This window comes from Halyomorpha halys, unplaced genomic scaffold (genome assembly GCF_000696795.3).
Source record: "Halyomorpha halys isolate HHAL.00 unplaced genomic scaffold, Hhal_1.1 Scaffold207.1, whole genome shotgun sequence".
NCBI classification, from domain to species: Eukaryota; Metazoa; Arthropoda; class Insecta; order Hemiptera; family Pentatomidae; genus Halyomorpha; species Halyomorpha halys.
The window spans coordinates 978,919-1,004,515 of record NW_027104696.1 but is presented as its reverse complement, the minus strand read 5'-3'; the positions used below and the strand labels follow the sequence as shown (position 1 = coordinate 1,004,515).

At 30.2% G+C, this 25,597-nt stretch overlaps 2 protein-coding genes across 2 annotated transcripts in view; both read left to right on the top strand.

The window, feature by feature from the left end:
* The first annotated feature begins 7,257 nt into the window (after nt 1-7,257).
* Nucleotides 7,258-10,290, top strand: LOC136796289 (uncharacterized). Its single transcript, XM_067049649.1, has one exon. It carries the CDS (start codon nt 7,258-7,260, stop codon nt 10,288-10,290), a length of 3,033 nt encoding a protein of 1,010 aa, XP_066905750.1.
* An 8,148-nt stretch (nt 10,291-18,438) lies between these two features.
* shakB (shaking B) overlaps nt 18,439-25,597 on the top strand; it is a 129,377-nt gene continuing 122,218 nt past the window's right edge. The window contains exon 1 of the mRNA XM_014418727.3: nt 18,439-18,926. Coding sequence (XP_014274213.1) covers nt 18,567-18,926 — 360 coding nt within the window. The 5' untranslated portion in view covers nt 18,439-18,566. The remainder of the gene's footprint in view (nt 18,927-25,597) is intronic.

Here is a 25,597-nt window from a genome sequence, read left to right as displayed (position 1 = left end):
ATATTAATTTAATTAAATTATTGTAAATGCCTGTTCTGATTGTCTAGTAACCATACGCCCTGAGATTAAGAGTCTCTCTCTTTCTTTTTATATAATAAAATTAAGAGTTTTTTATATTATTGAATTTGAATAAATTTCATTATCCATTTGGTAATATTAGTGTTTTTAATTTGAACCCAAGTTATTTCTCTTATATTTGAAGAAAAGTTATAAAAAGAATAAAAATTCTTTTTATTTTATTTTTTATATTTTTAAAAATTATTACAATATATATATAAGTTATGGTAATGAAGGCTACAAAAGACTTTTTAAAAAGAGGTTATTGTACATTTAGAGAAAATAAAATACTTAAAGACTAAAATAAATATGTCAGAAAAAGTACCAGCATGGAGATGGGCTACAAAGCAACTGTGGGCAAAGAGCTAAATTACAGAGAGTGTATAAAGGGAATTAGCTCTAGCTCTACGAATCTTACTTTGCTACCATTTACAATTCCATGAGAAAGTGTGGAGTTCCCATGGCAGGGTTCTTAGAGCTAGATTATATTATATTCAGTTAGGTAAAATACAATAAGCAGCTCCTCCTCTGTTAGACTCTAATTTTCCTGTTTTGGGTAAAATGAGTTACAATCTTAGTCTAATTAAAATAATAAATTAAGATTATAAAAGTGAAAATAAAGAGTACAACAAATATAAAAAGCATTCATAAAAGTAGGATGTGTAACCGTTGTAGGAAATTGGTATTATTATTTGATCTGCAAACATTATTGTAAATAAAGAGTAGATGGCAACACTACTTCTCTGGCATGTAGGAGGCAATCCTTTGTTTGCCTCAGTAGGGTGTTGGTGTCTATTATGAAATATATGTTTTGTCTTTTGTTATAAAACCGTCCCTAAATAACAAAGAGTAACATGTTTGAATTATAGATAAACTTAGTTGTTACGAAGTGTGAAAGTTTGAAAATCTAATGTTTATTTTTTATATAACATTAGAGAACCATATGTTTTAGTGTATAAGGAAACAATTTATTAAGATACAAAATAATATTTAAATTTGTTTTAGCTTGATAGATTCTTTGCATATGATAATTTATTGTGTCTTCATCTTGTTGAAGTTTAAGATCATTTGGGTTGTAAAAAGCTATGATGTCTCAGGGACTACTTGTATCAAAGTCCTTTAACATGTAGATTTTTACTACAGACATTATTAATTAATTAAACAACTCTCAAAATTAATATGGATCATATAATTAAAATGATACTTGATTTACCTGATAATTGTACCTTGGAACAGAACTAGAATAATAATATAAAATATACCATACAATATTAAATATTTATTAAACAATAAACAAATCAATTTAAATAAACATCTAATGTTGAATCTTTATAATATTATCTCTTAATAAACCTTTTTATTAATTTTTCTGAAATCTCTCTTTATATAAAATTAAACTACAAGTTATGACAATATTATTTAATTATAAACAAATTATTATGATTTTACGTTAAACTCCAAATATCTTTTATAAATAACTGATTTTATGATTTAATTTTATAAATATTGATTTTCCCAATCTCCAGTTTAACTGTACTCTTATATTGACCATTAGTATAAATTCTCTAAGTATTGGTTGACCACTAATATTTTACTTTGGTATATAATTCAAATTATATTTGTAACTCTCAATTCTCTTCTAATTACTAACGGATTTTTTAAAAAAATATTTATAGTTCAAGCATTGGAATTGTAATTTGATTATGAATGTACTTGCTCTTTATCTGTTATCTTTGTAGGAGGTTTTAATTTTTTGAGAAGATGGAGGAGAGTACATGTGTTTCTGCAGTGTTGTCTTTCCAAGTTCCTGATTTGACCACGGAAAAAGTGCCCTGTTTGTTTACTACTTAGAAGGCAGTTATTTTTTATCTTCTTAGCTTTTTTGATTGGCTTTTGTTCTATTTTATTTGATATCGGTGAATTGACGTGATTGGGAAAAACAATCTCATGACTTAAACAAAAAAAAAATATATAGGAAGGTAACAAACAATATAAGTACATAAGTAGTATGAGAAGAAAATGAATAGCATAAGTGTAATAAGAAGTAAAATATATGAAGAGAGGACATTGTGGTTGAGCAAGGTGGAGTGAGGATTTCAGAGTGCTTGGTTTGGAATGTTGTGGGCTCCAATGCCACCTGGATCAGTCAATATTTATTTTGAGGAGGCTCCAGAAAATGAATCTTGACATTCGAACTTTGGAGATACACATTATACAGGACTTATGGTTGCAAGATTAGTGTTAGATGGTGCTTTAGAGGGTGAGCAGTTACAAAAGTTCATTACAGATAACCAGAAAAAGTTTGAAATTATTAAGCCTCAAGATTATTGTGCACTATACAAAATATTAAAAGGAAATAATATCTAAGTGAAACTAAATATTATTAAATTAGTTCAGGATAGATAAACAGTAATATAATTAAAAATTGAAGTATGATTCAAAGGCTTGGTTTTGTTGAACAATATCAGTAATAATGTTTAAGGGTGAGAATATTTATAATTGGTGATCTAAGGGATACAGGTAAAATTAAATTAAAAGAATGAATTTTTTAAAAACGTGAAATGAAATTAAAAGAAGCAAAAGGTAACTTCAAATGATATTTTAAAAAGTAAAATGAACATAAAATAGTCAAAGGAGGGCTAAAAATGTTTTCAAGTGGTGAAATGAATATTAATAATGTAAGGAGCTTTTAAAAAAAAAAAATTAAAAGTAGAATAATTAATAACAATAAATAAATATAGTGAAGACAAAAATAAATACATAGAAAAAAAGGAAGAGATTTGTGGATGGGAGAAGATTTTTTGTTCTACTAATGTAAGAGGAATTATAGTTAGAAATGGAATAAGAGAAGTGGTGTATAACATGGGATCAATGTTGAAGATTTTAACTAGCAATAATAAGATTGAACATAAGGATAGATAAACATAAGGATTTTTGTATATCATTAGAAAGAGAAGAGATATAGGGTAGTGATCTGTAAAAGGTGGTTGTTGAGGAGAACCAGAAAAGGAGAGATCATTTTTGTAGTTATGGACAAGTTTTTTAATGATATTGATGGGGAAGCTATAGGTTAAAATCTTTTTTATATTGTGTGTGTTAGTTTCATGGAGATAGGGTTCAGAGAGGGAAAGAGAATGGTAGATAAAGATTTTGGCTACATTAATTTTTTTATAGTAAGGGTATCCCAATACAATAGTAATTTAAAAATCACAGAAATTACTCCTGGAGGCCTCAATAGTCCAGGAATCTGGTGCAAATCCATTCCTCAAAGTCTTCCAACAAGAAATAAAACGGAAATACAACCTACTCCAAGTGCTAACCAGGCTAGGTCTCAGACTAAGGTGTTCATTGCAACATAGTTCAAAAGTGACTAAACTAAAATTGGTGATTTTCACCAATTTTAACCATGTTTGTTTGAAATATTTTTGGATAAAACACAAATTTCCAAGAAAAACAATTTGTATTTTGTGTTTTGACTTAAACTATAAATATTGCAAACATTGATTCATTTTAATAATTTTATCAATAAGGAGTTTTTTTTTTTAATACTTGACCTTTCATTGAGATTGACTTGCTCATAGAAGGAGCATTATCATTATTAGTTTTAGCTTTGAATTGTGGCAAATCTAGTCTTCTTTAAAAAAATTAAAATAATAGTAATTTTTCACTATATATCACACATACTTTTTAAGCAATTGCAAACAAAGTGTGATTATTTTTTTTTTTTTTTTATAGTACAGTTTGGCTTAAACACTAATAAAGCTACAAAATTTGATTTCCAGATCATCATATACATAATCTATGCTTAAAACTGAAAAATATGACACATCATTTGATGTTACAATTTAGCCGATTTGCTGATAGACTATCTATACTCTCATGTTATCTTATCACTATTAATCAAACTATGTTTTATCAATCAGTTACTTAAGTATGGCAGTACTGTAATTTACAGAAGATATGATAGGCATTTTATTGTTTATTTCAGTTAATTTATTTTATGGCTATTATTTAATTGAATAGTAAAAGTTGTGCTATTTGTTATTTAATAGCAATATAATTAGATGAACGGATTAATTTCAAAGCAATAGAAAAATTCTCGCAAGATTCTTCAACAAATGACAATAATTTGGAAAAATTGGCAGTATGATGGTCAACTAAAGGTAATTTGTTAGTAGTATAAATAATACTATAATTTGTTTTTTGGCTTTTCTCAATTCTTGTTTAAAAATTAAAATTAAATCTGTTCCGCTACAACCCATGAAGGGTCAGGGGTTCAGAACCTTGTAAGGGGGTACTGTTACTAGACTAACAGTTGTGCAAGGGTGTGATTTGGTCAAAATCACCACCAGATTTTTACCCAATTAAGAGTACCCAATTTAGGAGGCTGGTTGGACCCCAGGAGGGTTTCAGAACCCACAAGAGTTGACTCACGGCTACAGTGTAGCAGAAAACGATTTTCTGCCCAGCCGGACTCGAACTCTGGTCATTGGAGTTAGTAGCCACAGGCTACTCACAGTCCCCAATTTTTGTTTACAAAAATGAATTTTTAATTTTAATTTCAAAAATATAATTTTCAATGTTTATAATACTTTGTGATTTTAACATAAATTATATATCATTATAAGGGTTCAAACAGATATATTTTATTTGTAATGTTGATAATGGTAACATTATGTAATGTTTTATTTAAAGAAAGATTAGACTTTGAAATGGAGAAGGGCATTCAAAATGTTGTCTAATTTTTTATGTATTGTAAATGATCAGAAGTTTGATAGGATAAATTTCTTTTTGAAATTGAGCTCATGAATAATCGGATATACTCATCAAAAAATATAATTATATATTTAAATACACTGTCTCCCAAATATTTTTTTATATTTTGTTATTCGATGATTTTTTTCCAAATGAAACAAATAATTAATAAAATAAATCCGATTAATACCAATTATTTGGGAAATTTGCCACTTCTAAAAATTATAAATGAAAATTAATTTCCAATTATAATATAATTTATATTTCCAATTGAGAATCAACATCAATTATTAGATGAAATAGGTTCACAAATGGTTTTGCTATATTTGAAATTTGAATAATAGCTTTGTTAAATTGTAAATTCTATAGACTTTATACACAATAACAGGAATAATAGTCTTTATTTACTTTTTGTGAAACTACTTTGCTCCACTAACTGGACCCAACTTCTATTATTTGATTTTGTAATGAGGTTCCATGTGACAGATATCTGTTGTGCAAGTTTGTCGCACATGCACAAATAATTGCTGTACTACCAACTATCAAGAAAATTCTGACAGTACGACACCAAATGTCACTTTACATAATTTTACTGGCTGCGATAAAAGTCACTATCACCATCACCATGGAATTGCAGCTTTTACCCTATGTTCCACCAGTAGAGTGATCTATTACCATCATAAGAATATATTATTTGTTGTCTTAGCAGTTTTGTTGTACTATCAAGGTCTGCTTGATAGTTGGTTGTACAATCAATTATTTGTACATCCGCAAATCTATCAACCAACTACCACATGTAATTACTTATTAATACTTCAATAGTTATATATGAAATTCTACTTTTTATTTTTTGTTACAATATATTTTTATGTACTAAATAAACACTTGTTTTTTTCAGAATTCATTTTAGGAACTCTAAAACTAGGTGTGTCTATATGGCAAAGAATAAATCTCTTACATGGAAAAATACTGACTGTGAATACCATGAATAGTGAAGAAAACCAGGGTCAAGTCATAGAAAGTCCTGATGTAGAAGTACCAAATCATATCCCTATCCATGGGTATATGTTCCAGCTAAAACTCCTTGTATTATTTATGTGTCATGGACTAACTAGTGGGCACTCCTTTAATTTGGGGTCAGAAATAAAAGAAGCTGGAAAATTTGATGATTTAGTATTTGAATTTAAACAAGAGAGAAAGAAATATTTTCGCCTTTTACAAGCAAAGCATAAAATCAACAAAACTGGAAGCTTTATAACTATGAATTCTTTGTTAAACAATATCAAAAGTGAATTTTACTTACCAAAGTATTTTTTTTCTTATCTAGATGCTAAGAAAACCACCCTGTTTAGAGGAAGCACTATCAAAGATGTGATCATTTGTACCAATATTAATTTTGATGATAAAATTTTAAACAGTAAACATATTAAAATCCAACTTTTAACAAATAAAGATGATATTTTGGATATTAATATGGGTTATCTTACTAAACCTAGGCGATATAAATTTACAGAAAAAATTGTTCCAAAATTAAACAAAATTTTAAATGATTATAAATCCAAATCAAAAAAAGTGCTTTCTGATTACACTGATGATGATATCAAAGATTTCATAAATCACTTGATCTTTGCTGTGGATTGTCCAAGTGAACAAGAATTAGATGAGATAATCAAAAGAGAAATAGAAAGACAATTTGATTCTCTCAGTAATATTTTCTCAGTAGAAAATACTTACTGTAGGTTTATATTAACAATGCTCGACTGGCTTAAGGGAAAAGTAAGAGGAAGATTCATATCTGATGTAGAAGGTAAACAGTTTTTTGAAGAAGCCAGAAAGGGTATCCCAGTTCTGTTTAATATCAGGGGTCCTGTTGAGTCATTTACAGGAAGAGACAAAGAATTGGAAAATTTACACAAATTATTAAAAATAAGTTCTGGTAAAACTAAAGTTGTTTGTGTAACTGGTATTGGAGGTATAGGGAAGACTGAACTGGCCAGAATGTACATCAGTAATTTTGCAATGGAGTACAATAATAATGTTTTGTGGTTTAATGGAGGGTCATATCATGCACTGGAGGCTTGTTTCCGCTCACTAGCAAGTGACAAACTCGGCATATCCACAAAGAATGCCGATGGGAAAGATAGGGGATTGATTTCTATAGTTGAAGATGTCTATAAAACCATTTCAAACAGAAATTGTCTCATGATTTTTGATGATGTTCAACATTATCGATGTAAAAACGAATTTGATGATGGAATTGATAGATTTTTATCTTCATTTTCTGATGTTTCTGGATTATATATTCTTATCACATCCCGTAATCAAAATTGGCCCTCAACTATCCATGTTTTATCCCTTTATACTTTTGAAAAAGATGAAGCAGTCCAATTCATTTCAAAAGTTCTTAAAACCGACAGTAATGAAAGTTCAGTTTTAGCAGATCAGATGCAATGTTTTCCTTTAGCATTACAGCAAGCAGTTTCATACATAAAAGTTCAAAATATGAAATTGCAAAACGTAGGTTCACATTTTAACATTGCTTGTTATCTTAATTTCTTTAAAGATAATAGCAAGGTTGTCCTGAACTATTCATTTCCTGATGACAGTTATATCGACTATACCCAGACTGTTTACATTACTTGGAATGTTACTTTGGATTTGTTAAGAAAGTCTGAAAATGGCAATGAAGCATTGAAAATTATGAATATCCTCTCATATATGGATCCAGAAGATATACCAATAGAAATATTTTTAAAATTGGTGAATGACTATGATGTTTTATCATCTGCATTGGACATATTAAAACAGTATTCTATGATAACCATTCATCACAAAATTATATCTTCAGAACAACAGGTAGGAATGATTAATGTGCATGGACTTGTTCAAGAAGTTATCAGATTGAAATTAGTGGAAGATAAAGAAGACAGGTTGATTCTAGAAGAAGCCTTACAGATTTTTACTAGGAAAAATGTGAATGACAGAACTCTGAATCATGCTATGTCTGTTTGGGATTATTCTAGTAAAGTTGATTTTTTTTCTGAGGATATAAGAAGATATTGTGTTTGGGTTTCTATCTACATCTGTTCTGAGCTTTTGGTAAACAGTAGATTCATGGAGTTAAATTCATTTGTACAAAAAGCTATTGAATCCTGTAATTTACTACCTAAGGATGATATAATTGCTCAAGGTTGTTTGCTACATTTAATACACATTAAAGGAGGTGTCTTACGAATATTAGGTAAGTGTAAGGATTCAGAGGAAAGCTTTCAGAATGTAGCATCACATATTGAAACTGTGTATAGTAAAACATTATCATTGATTAACAAGAGGGACTCAGCCATGACCTTGATAAAGCAAGGTAATTACAATGAAGCAATAAATATTTTGAAAGAGACCAAAACGCTTTTAAGCCCATCAGTAAGTTCTGATTCTGAAGAATTCTTAGAAAATGTATTTGATCTTGAAGGTAAATATGAATGCCTTTATCAGTCATTAAATTTCAGCAAAGAAGATGACTTCATAAAAACTATTGATTTAGGAAAAAAGAATATTATTGCACTGTTATACTTTCAACAAGGGAAATATACTGAAGCTTTAAAGGAGTTTAAAGAATTAGTAGACATAGGAAGGAATGTGTTAGGTGAAAATCACCCAAAAATATTATGGTTTCAGACCAACATAGCTAAAATTCTCAGAGAGCAAGCTAAGTTAGATGAAGCCTTGAAACTGCTTGAGGAGATATATGAAAAACAAAAGACTGTTTTAGGAAAAGACCACCTTGATACTTTAGAAACTCTGTTTTGCAAGGGAGAAATTCTTGAAGATCAAGAGAAGTTTAACGATTCTTTAAGGATCTATCAGGAAGTGCTGGAAAACAGAATTACTAAGCTTGGAAAGGATCATCAATCTTCTTTAAAAGCGTGTACCAGTATTGGCAACATATTTTATAAGCTGAAAGATTATGATAAAGCACTTGAAAGGTATAATGAAGTTCTAAGTAAATCTGATAATCTTGATATAATAATTAAAATAGGAGAGATATATTTTAATAAAGGTGAGATTAACAGGGCATTAGTAATTTTCGAAGATGCAATGAAAGTTATACAAGATAAATTTGGTTGTGACCATTATACTTATCTGTTTGTGAGTACCCATATAGCCGAGTTATACCAAAAGCAAGGAAAGTATGATTTAGCACTTGAGCATTATCAAAATATATTTGAGATTAAAAAAAATGAATTAGGTGAAAATCATCCAGATTGCTTATTTATAAAATATAATATAGCTATTACACTTTTTTTAAAAAAAGAATTAAATAAATCTCTAGAAATGAGTTGTGAATTATTGGGAAAAATGAATGGTATTCTTGGAGCTGATCATCCACAATCACTGTCAGTGAGAAATAATATTTCAGCAATATTGGTACTTCAAGATAGACTTGACGAAGCTCTTCAAGAATGCAAAGCATCAATAGAAATACAAAAGCTCAATCCTGAAAGAAATGGAAGAAACATCACAGTCACTAAAAAAATCCTAGTTGATATTTTTTCTAAACAAAACAAACATGAAGAAGTTTTAAAACTGTTGACCGAGACACTAGAGAACCAGGAATCTGTTTCTCATAATAATCCCCTTACCATAGGAGATACAAAGAGTGAAATTGCACTTTGTCTTATCAGGCTCAATAAACCTCAGAGAGCCATTAAATTTGTACGAGAATCGTTTAATATTTTTAAATCAGTTTTAGGTCCAGAACATCCTAAAACAGTTATTCAAAGTGACCTTTTACAGTACCTATCTCCTCATTGCCTATTTGCAGCTGTTACTCAAAAAAAAACTACTGAATTTATAAAAGAATTAGTCACTTCAGGCTGTGATTTTGACATCCAGGATGATGAAGGTAGAACCTTATTACATCATGCTGTTAACCAAGGTAATATTGAGACTGTTAAGTATTTGCTATCCATTGGAGTTGATGTCACTCAGGTTACTGAGAAGGGAAACTCTTGTCTACATGTAGCAGTTCTCAAAGGAAACCGGGACGTAGTAAAAGTCCTTTTGCAATATTCATCTCATTTTAGGTTAAAAGAGTTCATAGACATCAGAACAAATCTCAGAGGAATGGCAGCGCTTCATGTGGCCTCAATAAATGACAATCTTGACTTAGTCAGGACTTTACTCAATCATGGTGCCAAATATAATATTCTTAATAATGATACCAAAAGACCCATCGATCTTGCAAAGGATAAAGAAGTGAAATCAATTCTCAAATTGGTTGAAATAAATTTCAATCTTGTCAGTTGGGGCAGTATAAAAGCTGATGAATTGAATGCTTTGAAAGAGGAAGATCTTGTTGCAATGGTCAATGCTCGTAATGAAAATGGACAGACTTTGTTGCAACATGCCATCAGTAAGAGCGACAAAATATCTGCCCAAAGATTATTAGAAATTCTTCAAAAAATGAAAGTTATATGAGATGAACATACAAATTCAACACTACTATGTGGAGCATGTGATGCAATTGAATGGTTTAGGGCAAAAATACGACAAGCCACATGATGATATTTTTCAATACAGTAATTTAAAAAAATTCTCTAATTTGTATTTAATATTTTACATAGATAATATTCAGGAATGTTATCTCTAATATTTTGGAAATATGGTGTTAAAAAACTAGCTGTATTAATTTGAAATATAATAAATAGCTTTATCTTTGTAATATTCGGTGTAGGAAAGTAGTGACCCAATCACCCAGTCATCAAACTTCTTTTTTTTATTACACCCTTCCTAGTCATTTCTCACATATGGGAGGGGGGGGGAGGGAGATATCTAGAGGTAACCGACCTGTTTTAAGTATGGTGGGGGATCAAGCTTTCATTACGTGTGGCCGCCACAGCAATGAAAAAAGTCAACAACCCAGGCCGGTGCCGCCAAAGTTCTCATGTGGCAAAGACTTGTGCCTCAACCACCTGGGCTAAGGATGGCCCAAACCCCCAGTCATCAGACTGCAAACACCTACTGATACTCCAGGTTGGATGAACAATAATTCTGACATACAAACCATACACAATCTACAGCACACAACATAACCCCCACACTTAGAGATATAGGTCAATTATATTACTCACCCTAGGATCACTTTCTCTCGGTAGTAAGTCAGGTGGCTCTTAGGAGGCAGCCCCTCCACCTGAAGCTGCTCAAGTCATGATGTTAAAATTTAGCTTGGAAAATTCAATAAACAAGTCGATTATGAAGCATGTCATAAAGTCACTATTGGTGTCTATAGTCTACATGAACAAGCAATGACAATGGTCAAAGACTGATTAGTCTTGCTACTTAACATGGGTTCACCATTGGAAACATTTTCTTTCCCAGAAAGGATATTCATAAAGCTATTTGAAGATCTTCTAAGGGCCAGACAACTAACCAGATTGTTCATCTGCTCGAAGGTACACATCCTGAATCAAACCTTCTATGTGTCAGGTCATGTACAAGTACAAATATCGACACCAACCACTATATGAGTTTTGATGTGATGCTGAGGATCAGGAGACATAGCAGCCCAAGAAGCAATAAAATATTCTGTCAAATTCCTCAGGACTTCATGGTACAATGAAGATTACCTTGAGGTTGCAATTAATAAAAAAAAAGGTATACTGGAAGATGGTCAATCAGTATACAAGGCAAACTGCCTGAGAATACCTAGGAGAAGTAGGAATGAAAAAAGACTTCTCCAAAGAAAGAAAAGAGTGTGAGAAAATAGAAAAAAAAATGAGGGAATTGAATGTCTTAAACTAACAAATTTATCTATAAGGTTGTATAGCTCCCTTTTATACACCCTTATTCTACATGTATATGGTAGTAGGAGCAGATGGTAGTAGGGCTCTGCTCTATTCCTTACATGTGGGGGATAGAATAGGATCAGGGATCCTCAGATCAATTGTGTAAATATTGTATGTAAGAGTGTAAATGTAACTAGAGATTATTTTAGTTATTTATTTATTTTTTCATGCACATAGTTTGATTATGTTCATTTTCTTAATCCTTCTGTTTGTATATATTTTAAGAGAGATTTTATTTACTTTTTTTTTTTCTTTCATTTATTTATTTTTCATTCTTATTTTATTTTATTTTAGTATGAATGACTATTACTTATTGCCCGAAACGGTGTTGCAGATAGTAATATCTATCAATAAAGTTTTTTTCTTTAGGAGGAGTCAATAGTAGATTAAACTTAAGAATCTTTAGCAGGTCTGTTTTCTTTAAACACCATTAGAAAGTAGGTGTTGTGGATTGTCATTCACTGTTTCCTTTTCGAGATATATTAACTCTTATTGAACCGGAAATAAAGATAATTTAAACTAACATGAACTGAGAGGTTGTATTAATTTTTTTAATGTATTCTGAATTACTATTAAAAACAGTTTTTTTGTTTATTTTTGTATCATTTGTTAATTAATCAACATTATATGACCCATATATGCATATAAATATTGCCCAAGGTACAATATAAGGTGGTGTAAGGTACATTTACATTAATTTGTACCTTTAACAGCCATGATTGTATTGTCACACTGGCATGATAGTTGGTCGTACAAGTAATGCCAGTGAACGACTGTTACGCTATCACTTGTATAAGCCTTGACAGTGAGTTAGCTTACAGTTTCCATTATTTTTGCAAAAGTGTTAGCCACAACCATGGTGCCACTATTTGATCGTTATTAGTATAAGTAATGTTACTGGACTAACAGCTGCATTAACTGCCACGTTTAACTGTCACAAGTATACGCGATGAACGTAAACTGTCACAACATATCATCTTTACGAACTGCAATTACGATAGGCGATAAATCATTGTCATAATACATTTGCCCAAAAACTTAAAATTGTATCAGCCTCAGGCCTCAAAAATAATCCGCCTGGGACCTCAATAATGAATCCACCCCGGGCCGGAAATCAAATTCACCATGGAACCAAAAAACAAATTTTCCCAAGAAATTATAATTTTATCAGGCACAGGCCCCAAAAATAATCCGGGCCCCAAAAACAAATCCAAAATAAAACGCCCAAGCCCTAAAAGTTATATTCATCCAAGGCCTCAAAAATAAAAAGTCATTGGCCCCAAAAAAACACTTATGTTCTAAATCAAAATCTAAGAAAAAATAATAACTAGTTAGGAAAAGAAAGTTTAAAAAAAAAACAGTTGAAGAATTAGTACGACAATGCACTAGCGCACTACATGTAATGCAAAGTTATTTTACCCGAAATCCCCGATCTCCGCCAATAAACCTTTTAAATGAAAAATACTAACATCAGCTACACTGCTTGCATTAACTAACATCGAAACACCGTTTAGGAACGATTCGTTCCTTTAATAACATAGGCCCATAACTCTGCTTTACTGCCTATTTTAGTGAGCTGTTTGTATTGCTTACTAGGCTGTATTACCGTCTGGTATAGAAGCACATCAATTGATATCCCTCCAAATACACTGAGATTCAAAATAAAAGTATCCAATCTGATGGGAGTATTATTCTGAAAGCGATCGGCAATAGAGTTTATATTTCATATGACTTGATTCACTACACAATATCCTTTAAAACGAACTGACCCCAATAGTGCCCGCCTGCACTTCATAATCACTAATTTTTAAAATTCAATTTTTTTTGTTTAAAAGAACCATCACATTCATATACATTCACAAACACACTATATATTTATGATATCTTAATTCAAAGCTATTAATTACAAAAGTAATGGCAATAAATTAACACTATCTTAAGTAATTCCTTCAGATCTTCAATAGTACTGTTATTGAAATAAAATTATAATTTTTGTTGTTCCCTTTCCGAAGTAGTCATAAAAATAACGATTTTTCACTTTCAACTCCCTCTAACCACTTCCAAAATAACATTAGTGTATCTCAGCTTATTTATTTTTTTTAATGATTCTGAAATAAATAAGATTTTTAAAAGATCAATATATAAAACATAGTTATTATTTTTTCTTAGGTTTTGATTTAGAACATAAGTGTTTTTTGGGGGCCAATGACTTTTTATTTTTGAGGCCTTGGATGAATATAAGTTTTAGGGCTTGGGCGTTTTATTTTGGATTTGTTTTGGGGGTCCGGATTATTTTTGGGGCCTGTGCCTGATAAAATTATAATTTCTTGGGAAAATTTGTTTTTTGGTTCCATGGTGAATTTGATTTTGGGGCCCGGGGTGGATTCATTATTGGGGCCCCTGGCGGATTATTTTTGAGGGCTGAGGCTGATACAATTTTAAGTTTTTGGGCAAATGTATTATGACAATGATTTATCGCCTATCGTAATTGCAGTTCGTAAAGATGATATGTTGTGACAGTTTACGTTCATCGCCTATACTTGTTAAACGTGGCAGTTAATGCAGCTGTTAGTCCAGTAACATTACTTGTAGTAACATTGTGTAGTGTTTTTACTTGATAGTTTAATTGTAATTCGATTTCTGACTTATGATGAATGAATAATTGATATTAAATATGTTTTTTTTCATATTGAAATGACTATATTTTCTATTAATAATAAGAAAATGAAAATAAATTTGTGTAAAAGGCAATCAAGTTTCACCTTTTCAAACATTTTTTTTTGCTTTCCCGTAGATTTTATTGGTAAGAATAAGTATCACGCTTTCACTTAATAATTTAAGTTTATAAGGACTGTTAATTATATGTATATATTTCTTATATTAATATTCTCATAATTAATTGCACTGAATAGTGTGTTGATGTAAAGTTGAGGCTAGTTCAAACATTTTGTTTAGTGCGTCAGTTTCTACAGCTATCATGGCATGATCACTGATACGTACCTGAGAAATATTTTTGTTATATGGCTACTGCTTCATGTTTACGGGTCCTAGTGTTAGTACAGGAGCCGGGAAGAAAAAAAGGCAATTATCTCACACCAATTTTTGATTACTTTAATGAAAACTATGTATAATTACTAGTCATAACTGATGAGTCTGCCAAGTATAAGTAGGGTATAAAAAATGGCGGCTGTTTCAAAACATTAATTTTTCATTCGGAGCTCTAAGCTATATAGGTAATAGACATCTGTACGTCACATAGTTCCTGAGATATAGATTTCTCAAAATAAATTTACTAATTGCTGATATTTAGGTACATTTTTATGAAATGTTGCTTTTTAAAAGGCTATATCTCGAGAACTATTGGACGTATAAACTTTTAGCTTTATTAGGGCTAATATTTCAGCAAATTTACTCTTCTTTAAATAAAGTTCACTTAGGTTTTCTAGTGTTGGTAGTTTTTAAGATATAGAGCTCCGAATAAAAAATTAATTATTTTTAACGTTTTGAAACAGCCGCCATTTTTATTCCCCCTATCTATACTTGGCAAACTCATCAATTTTGACTAGTAATTATACCTTGTTTTCAATTAAGTAATAAAAATTGGGGTGAAATAACTACCGTTTTTCTCCTCTTGGGCTCTTGTACTATGTGATTTAGTCCTTGAAGGTTTCTTCAATATATGGTCTATCCCTTGCAAAAAAGACGTAACGGGAACGGGTTGAAATAAATGAACTATTTACTTTTACACACTAGTCTATATACGGTGCAAATCTATAAATTGTTAAAGAAGTTGTCCTCATTTTCGTTGCGGCAGTTCACTGAAGCAGATCGTAAACACGTTCAAAACTGCTATGAAATTCATGTAGTTATAGCACGTTGGCACCTTTCAAGAATTTTTTTTTTTTGGAATTCATGTAAAATAGGTACTTGACCTTAGAACAGTAAGACACTCATGTATTCCCTACGTGACATACTATATTTATCTATTGAATATTATAATAATTCTTTAAAATTTCGTTTCGTACGTCAATCATTTTTGTATTATTGTCTCTACCCACTGATTAATTGAAATTGAGTAATATTGAATAATAATTTGATTCCTGGACGAAAAGGAAAAAATATATGTGGTCTCAGCATTCAAATTTCTTAAATTATTTAATCACCTAATGATGGAGTGAATTTAGCTAGAAGACAAAAACTTTTCATGAGGCAGTAAAATATACTTGTCGAAGATAAGGTATAATAATGTTCTTCTCTAGTGTACGTAACTCAGAAATTTCCAATGAAATGGCAGTACTTTTTTTGTAGGCATTTCTCATGAATTCTTATCAGGTATTTTTTTTCAAGCAGCCAGTTTGAAGGTATACATCAACAAACATCTTACAGGAAATAGAGTTCGACAACCATTTTCCGCACCATTTACCCACACATCTTCAAAAACAATGTAGCATTTGTTCCGGCCAATTTTGACCCATTACCTTAATTTAATAAATTTATTAAGTAAATTCCGAACTCACTTTCCTCTCTTTAATTACTTTATGTTACCATTAACATTACTCCTTACAACCTTAAATTATGTACAATGTATTTCTAGTTCTATATTTATAATAATAGTCATTGAATTTTATTAATTTGTTTCATCAAGTAACTTGTAATTTATCTTGATTTATCATAATGTTTTAATTTATTAATATTTATCTTTCATGAGCTCTTTAAGTTAGGTTTTTATTTTGTATCCAATTTAATAGTTAATGAATGTTTGTTTTTTCTTTATTTCATTTAGTTCTAATTATTTCCGTTCATCTTTTAAAATAATATTTTCTGTGGTTCTATTAATGATTTATAATTTCCATATTATTATATGTGAACAATTTATACAAAAAATTGAACGAAACTGCAATCAGGTATTTAACTGTTAAATGTCTGAGATGAAACTGCAACTTTTTAGCTAAAATCGACTTTTCGGAAGTGCCACTTTATATCATTAAATTAACAATTGTCGCTGGATCTAAAGATTTTGATTAAAGTCGTCATATCAATTACAATCAAGTGGTCTTCATTGTCAGCTAAGTTTCATCCTCATCGCAATAGTCTGATGGTGAATAAATCCCGAATTAAAAAAAAAAACTTTCTCTACAGTACTTTTAATTTTTTTTAATTTGAAATAATTGATCATTGTTAGCAAACTATTTATGAATATAAAATATGAATAAAGACGGAGAGTGTTTTTAGAAATGCGGCGCTCCTTATAAAGTGAGAAAACTATTGTTCCTTCAAGTTAAAACGAATCAGGAATGAATTGTGAAGAACTATTGCTTAAAGTATAAAAGATGAGTTGATAAGCTTATGCCAGCAGAATTCAATGTACTTAAATAAATAGACGTGTAAGAAGTAATTTATTATTTTATACTAATAAAAATCTAGAAAAGTACATCTCTTTAAGGTTTATTTTTTAATTTTAGTGTATGTTACTTTTAGAATATTAAACTAATTGATAACACAAAGTTGTATAGAAAATTATTATTTTTTTTTTATATTTTATTTTATACCAGATCGGCCTGGTGGGCCTTACATGGTTGATATAACCGTAATATTATATATATATATATATATGTATATATATTTTAACAGTTGATTATGACACCCCTAACTATATACAATGTTATTATTAAAAGAAAAAAAAATAGATAAGAATAATGCTTCTTAATAAAAGAGGAAAGTAAAATTATAACAAAAATAATGATTTTGGTACACTTAAATAAAACAAAAAATTGCCCTCTAATAGTAAAAAGAAACAAGTTAATTTGAAAAAGGAACGAGAGAAGAAAAAAAAAAGAATAAATAAAATGACTATTAATAATAATTAAAATAGAGTTTGTGTGACCATAAATTAATTTTATTTTTATTAAAATTTATAACAGAATGTCCTGCAGCAGTCTGAGCTTCAGTATTCTGGTTGAGGTTGGGTTTCCCAGGTTGTAGAAACCTGGCTATTTCTTGTGAACCAAGGATCATTAACTGCGATTCTTAGGACTTTATTTTGAAAAGATTGTAGTTTTTTCCTTTTCGTAAAGGATGCCGCTCCCCAGACTTCACAGCCGTACATCAGCAGTGGCCTGAGAATTGTTTTAAATATAAGAACAGTTGTTTCTGGTTTTAGTTTGGAATTTCTGTTTTGGATAGGATATAGCATTGCTAACCTTGCATAAGTTTGATGTTGATATGGTGATTCCAGGTAAGGCGGCGATCTAGGTGAATTCGCAGGTATCTTACTGTTTCAAGAAAATTATTTGAAGAGGGCTCCTCAACTCTAAACTAGGGGGAGCCCATATCTTAAAATTCTCGGACCCCCATTTGGTTAAAAACAATCCTGATCCTGAGTGATAAAGAAATTACTTATTTGAAACGTATAAGTATTCATTACATACCAAAGTTGGATGGTAGTTGAAAAGTGTATTAAAATTTGATTTTATTATTCCATTTATGCATTTCTAAATGTTTTGTTTATATTATATGTCTATGTTATCAATAGTTTGTAAGACATAGTAAGGTTTATATTACAGCAGGTGTACTTCCTTTGGAGTTTCATTTTTGAGGAGGCTTCAATAGATGGAAAATTTTTTTCTTTGTTTTGGTTTTGGCGTCCAGTGGTTCCAAATCGGCGTTTACGATTGAGCTCCTCCAAAGATGCCAACCAGCGCTCCTTTAAGGTATTAATCCGGCTGATAGAGCTCGGTAACAATGGAGTGGGGGTTACGAGAGGAGGCGACCGCGGCCGAAGATAAATATAGCGGACTGAAACAGTAAGTAGATATGGTGGAGCAGTGTCTAAGTTTAGACGGTACGGGTAGTGTCTCGCCATGAGGGTTCCCCGCTGACGGCAATCGGGAGATGAAGGACTGAGAAAGGATGCTCGACGTTTTCAGGGGCCTCAAGAATCTCATCAAGGTAAGCAACATCCAGATCGACTCCCCGGTCTTCCGGCTTCATTACAGCATCACCGTTATGATACTCATCGCCTTCAGCTTGATCGTGACCACGCGGCAGTACGTAGGCAACCCCATAGACTGCGTCCACACCAAGGATATACCGGAGGACGTCCTAAACACCTACTGCTGGATACATTCGACCTATACCATCAAAGCGGCCTTCAAGAAGAAGGTGGGTGTCGTCGTGCCGTATCCTGGAGTGGACACTTCTAGGGGAGACAGCGAAGACAAGAAGTGCTACACTTACTACCAATGGGTCTGCTTCTGCCTCTTCTTCCAGGTCAGTAAACTCTTCCTTAACAGTTTTTAAACCACTGATCACAAAGGGTATGTGTATGCAATAATATCGTCGATTTCCTGTTAAAAGGGCTAATTCAACAAAATGGATATTCTCCGATTTTCACTACAATCGCTTGGAATGGTTATTGTGCAAATTAATTTTCGTATGAAAAACATATAGGATTTTTCCAGGTTGTAAAAATATAAAAACATAGATTTTTCATCCAAAAAACAATTTTTCTGACGAGGTAAACTACAAAATATATTTGGTTATATTGTATAGAGATATTGGGTTGCGACATGACAGCATATTTATTAATCTATTATTAGGTATAATATTAATATATTTTTATTTTTTTGTTTTCACTCATTATACCTAAATATCATTAAATAGTAAATAAATAACCTATAACCACTAAATAGAAATCGTTGTATCTTTTTTCTTTCCAGGAATAGGTATTGAAATAAGTAGTTTAACTACGTGAAACACAATTAAGAATGATCCTGGTTCTCAAAAATATAAACATATTATAGATTTTTCATTCATTAATAATTTTTCCGACCAGGTAAGGAACATAATATACAATTCTGAAAATTGTTGGATTCGCCCTTTAGATGTAATATCCACGATATATATTTAATCACATATTTATTTTTGGCTACTTGACATAATTTTTCAGGTTATAAGTGATAGAAAACTTTTATTTTTTTTTTATTATATTATTTTTTTCATTCTACTTAGCTTTTATCAGTCTATCTAATTGAAAGGTTTTAAAAACTAAGCTTCCTAAATAGTAGAGGTTCTGTCTAAAGTTAGTGGGTTTTAACTCGAGCTGGTTAATAATTTTTTTTTTTTTTACAGATTTTTATTGGTAATCAGATTTTATGACGAAACTTTATCCGATATCTCTTTGATCCAATGCGTCCATGTTTACTAAGATCTATGTCCATGTTATGTTTGGGGTTTGTTACTGAATAAGCTACCCGCAATATTAAGTACAATTATTATTTTAGTTTTATTTGAAAATTTCATAATTTGTTAAAGACGAATTTCATTTTTCATATCAAAAATGACTAATTAAATATTGTATAAATATGTTTTAAAAATTATGACTATTATATTTAAATAATATTTGAAAGGTCTTATTCAGGTTGAGTACCTAATTGTAACGAGGAATCCGTAGTAGGTTAAAATAGTTTAAGCAGGACTGAGGTCGTGTCCTTGGGGACACTTAAATTACAGAAAGAACTGTTATTTCTTTTATTTCTGTAAGTTTAAAACTTGAGATTAAACAATTCTATCCTTCCTTTAAAAATAAGTTTAATGAAACTTTAATGTTTTGTATCCTGCACGTTCAGGTTTCCGAAATGGGTGGGATGGCTTTGGTGAACATATACACCAATATCTACCATACCATGTAATATTTCCAGTGGAACGGTCCCTTAACGTTCCATTAACTCCACGATCTAGCCTAAGGCTATAGCTAGACTATGCCACCATAGCTGGACTGATATCAACACCTTATAATCAAAAGGAGAAGACTCAGTAAAAGTATATATAATACATTTCATATATTATATATGTATGAAGTACTAATTCTATTTTAATGAAGGGTCCGAAAAAAACAGCAACCATGTAATATAATAGTATATTCAAATTAAGGACTGTTCTGATTAAAACTTTTTTTCCAAGTGATACAAACTAACTTGGTGGTGTGAGAATTCAGAATACAACCTATTCTAAGCCGCTCGTTGAAAATTTTTCTTATTTTAGATTTTTTTGATTATTAATAAATACTATTCTGTGATAGTGAAGATTTCAAATAGCTGAAAAGTAGGTCGTTGGTAAAGTTATATGATTGTTAAAAATTATTTACCTTAGTTTAATAATTTCTTTCACCCTGTCTCAGTCCCTTATCTAAAATATATTCCGACGTGTAATTCGACTGGATACTAATAATAATAAATAATGATATATAATAATAAATATTGTAACGATCCTGGCTTTTTAGTACTTTTATAAATCTTTATTTTGGTTAGTGTAGTCAAATCAGGTGTAATCGATGAGATTTCCTAGATTTTGTTTTTATCAATTGTGGTTTAACGTTCTTATGTGCTCAATCGTAGACCAAGTAAGGAGGATTATCCTACAGATTACCGACCTATTCTGGTCACAGCGGAAAGACCAAGTTTCCATTCCGTGGGACCGCCACGAAACAAAGGTCAACCCGCCTAGGCCAGATTCGGAACGGTGTCTCTGCAGACTCCAGTTTGCTGAGGTGATGCCTCAGTACACTCTGCTAGGAAGGTCTTAATATAAATCAACAATACAAAGTGTAACAAATGAAAAAATAAGGCTTCAGAGGCCTATTCGACATCTTAGTGACAAAATAATCTCTATAAGCCATTTTCAACGGTTTAGTGAGAAATTAAACTTTTATTTTATTTTATTTTCTTAATTTTTCACTCTTTTAAATTAAAATCCTGTTTTATCTTTCGAAAATGAATTTCTTCATATTGTAAACTGATGATACCACTAAAGATATAAAAAAAAAAAAAAATGTATTTAAAAAAGGAAGAAGTTATTTTCCTAAATATTCCAAGTGCCTTCCTCTTGTGAGATGCATAGGTGCGATTTACCTCTTTTCTTAAGTGATTTATGTCCTATTTCCAATCAAGGTTTTATTAGTGAAAAATCATTTTTTGGAGAATAGAAGTGTTCTATTACAAACAAGTCGGAAATTAAAAATGTTTGCACATAATGAATAGTACAATTTTAACTATTACACTCTCTAAAGCTTTTAATTGACTCCTAGTTGTGATCGAATACAACATTATTAACTCATTTGTCGATTTATCTTTTGTCTTTTTAATTTATGATGTCAGATATTCAGTTAGGTGAATTAACATTGCAAAGAGAATACAAAACCACATTAAAATGCAACAAAACCCAAGTACAGCAAAATGAGCTTCACTTTCACTTTACATTAACAATTTTTGCAAGGTCATTACAGTGGCAAATGTTCTATATTTGATGATTGTTAATTTTAACCTTCTCTAGACTAACACTGGCATAACAACCGTAACTCAGAGAAACATAAAAAGAAAATAATAATAAACACACTTGAAAATTTTCATAACATTAAATTAAGTAGATAGTAGTTGATTGATAATAATAAAAGATAAAATATAATATTAAAGAGGTAAGAATAATAATACAAAGATTACAGTGTTGAAATAAACATAATGAAAGGTGCGTAAGAAAATGTGAAAGATGAGTAATTGAATTGAATAATAAGATATCAAAATAATGAAAAACAATTACAATCAACAAAATGAAGTGTATGAAAGAAAATATAAAATGGCAAGAAAGAATATATGTTACAACGGATAAAGATGCACTGTAATATAGGTGAGTAAAGAATAATAAGCTAAAATAAATATAGAATATAGAATGGCCTAAAAGTGAATAAGAGAGAACATGGGAGAAGAGATATGGAGAGCGGAGGAGAGGGGGGGGGGAGAAGAAATATTCCTATTCGGTCTTAACTCGAGCGGGCATTTTTTATAATTTTTTTAAAATAGATTTTATGACAAAAACTTATCGGATAACGTTTTGATCCAATGCGTCCATATTTATTAAAATCTACGTCTATGTTAATTAAGTTTGAGGTTTGTTACTGAATAAGCTATTCACAATATTAAGTACATTTATTATTTTAGTTTTATATGAAAATTTCATAATTTGTTGAAGACGAATTTTATTTTCAAATCTGAACTAAACATTTCAATTTACATAATTTTAAATAACACATAAAAGTTTGTTTTAATGGTTTGTTCACACTTAGTTGGTACCTCAAGGAGACAGAATTTCACATCACATTATTGTTTTATAAAAACGGATGTAGATCTCATTTTATTCATAAACAGACCTCAGTTTAATTAACATAAACTTAAAGCTTATTAAACAAGACATTTTTTCTAAAATTGAGAAATCTGTAAAGTAGGAAGCTGATTATAACAAATCGTTAAAGATTTATGAAAAATAAAACTTTGCATTATTTAACCACTTGAAAGTCTCCTTCAAATGGTCTTAACAAAAAAAACAAATAAATGCCGGTATAGTTTGATTTATTGTAAATTAAAAATTACCAAAATAAAATATTTTTTTAGTCACTGGTTCTTAGTAAAAAAAAAAAAGTAACGCTTAAACTTATTTTTTATACTTTTATTGTGTAATATTACATTCTGTATTATATTTATAGGCAATGGTAATAGAGATCAGAGAGCTCATTCACACCATATTTACAAATATATAAATTAAATGATAAGAAATAAAAGAAAAATATACACAAATAAAAAAAATAATACTAATAAAAATAGATAAATAAACAAAATTAAACTTAAAGTAAAATAACATCTTAAACACAATATTTACATTCAGCCTGGGGAACTGCTAACTGAGCTCTTCCTCCTACTTATGGAGAAAAGAGCAGGACTCCGGAGATCCCGGTACTTTTCTCTAAACTGCGTCACTGGTATTAGAAGCCAGTTGAAAATGAGTGGGGGCGCTGGCCACATACTCGAATAAAGAATCTGACTATTACTTTATTATTTTGTAAAGTAGTAAGTTTTTGTCCACTGCAAGCTAGTGATTTTCTACCTAGCAGTAGAAATATACTTGTCCAAATTGTCGGTTGAGAAATTGGTGACGCTTGGTTAAATGCTAAACTTGAATTTTCTCCTTTCTATGAAGAATCGGATCATCTGTGTCAGATTTTTCTTTTTGAGGTCAAATATCACTTATTTAAACACCACACTGGGTAATTACATTAAATTATCACAACTTAATAATACGTCATTTTTTTTCTTAACAGATACATTTTTTATAACTCATTGCCTGGCAAATATGTAAAATATAATAAATGTGCTGTTTTATTTTATTGGAAAACGAAGATTGTTGAGTGAGCTTGCTCTACTATACGGAAGTCATCGAAATAATAGCAATCTTTGCCATCTTGTCTTCTTGCCAAATCCATTTTCTTCGATGAGTAGAGGCAAACTGAAAGCAAAAACTAATTATTGTTGTATTTAGCATTGTATATTTTGGTATTGTGTATGTATTTGATTTATTTTTACTTATAGTCTGTAAAAATTGATCTTCCTCATGATTTTAAGTTCAGTAATTAAGTTATCTTTAAGTATCATCTTTCTGAAATTTTTTTTTTTTCATCAAATTCACAAATTTTAAAATTGTAAATATTTTAATAAAATATAAAAATAAATTGTTTTGTATTTTATTATTTATAATGAAGTTTTTTATTCAATAACATTTATATTTATACTATGAACACATAATTGTTATTTTTTTTTTAAAGTTACTCATTAAAGCATTGTGAGTTTTTTTTTTTTGGATGACTCTTCCAGATATAGAAAGAAATCAACAATTACTTTTTTATGTTGCCTGGGACGTTTTACCTACATTCCTCCAACTAAAACAACAAAACACTATACAGAAATGGGTTCATGGTATAGAGTATATGAGGTCACAGTTCCTTAAACATTGTGTCTAACATTGGATATCGTCAACCTTATACGTTATAATATATAGACAAGGAGGTACAGAAGTTTCTAAAACTGTCTTCCTAGGAAGAAGAGACTATTTTTGTTTATTTAGCTTTAATCGAATTGTTTAGATCTCGTAGCAGGATAAGAATGTCCTCTTACTAATGTAAGAAGAATTTCCTTAGCTCTTTGTTCCTGTTTTAACGAGTTTTCCAAATTAAACTCTACCCTAATTTCATGGTCTAAGGTCTGTCCCACAAATTGTCATGGCTCTTCGAGACTGGTTTCGAATATTCCTTCGTTTGGGAAGTGTTTGGGTTTTATTCATCATATAATAAAATAAACTGTCTTTACTTGTAAACCGCATTATTTTTGGTTTTGATAATATCAAAATTATCATTATCCAACTTTATTATATATTTTTTTCTAGAAGTCATTGCCTGCTTAAATCTAGATTCTTTATCCATCACCACTTGCTTTGACAATTTTTTATTTTTATAGTTATTATTTATTTAAATAGTAGAAGCAGGCATCAAAACTGAAATAGTGATTTATTTTGATATAAATTACATTCTGATGACTTCACGAGTTATACAGATTATGAATTAAAAAATTTTACTTTTCATAAAAATAATCATAAAACATGATTATACTTTAGCAATATTATAATACTATAATTATAATTTAAAACTACCTACTACATTGTAATATTACAAATAATTATCAACTATATTATTAATATTGATATATTGTATACAATATTACTATAGCTCTTTACAATCTAACCATTACTGCAAAATTGTCAGGTGGTTTTAAATCAAATTAATTGATAAAAAGGGTTATTTGAAAATAACGAGTGGTTAGTTGTCCATTTACAGTGTTTTATGGTTACAGTAGGGGTATTTATGATATTTAGTTTAACATGTTAAAGCGTGTTAAATGGAGAAATATTTCCTTCTTTTACCATGTTATAACATGGTTGAGAGTCTGTTACTAGGTGTGCTAAATGGAGAATAACGTCATGCAACCGACTAGCTGAGTTCGTCAAAATTGTGTTTGTTGTTGTATTAGGTTCCTTGCTCGTAGTTTGTGTTTTGATTGTATATT

Coding starts and splice junctions, on each gene's coding strand:
- LOC136796289 (XM_067049649.1), top strand. CDS start 7,258: ATGCAATGTTTTCCTTTAGCATTACAGCAAGCAGTTTCATACATAAAA.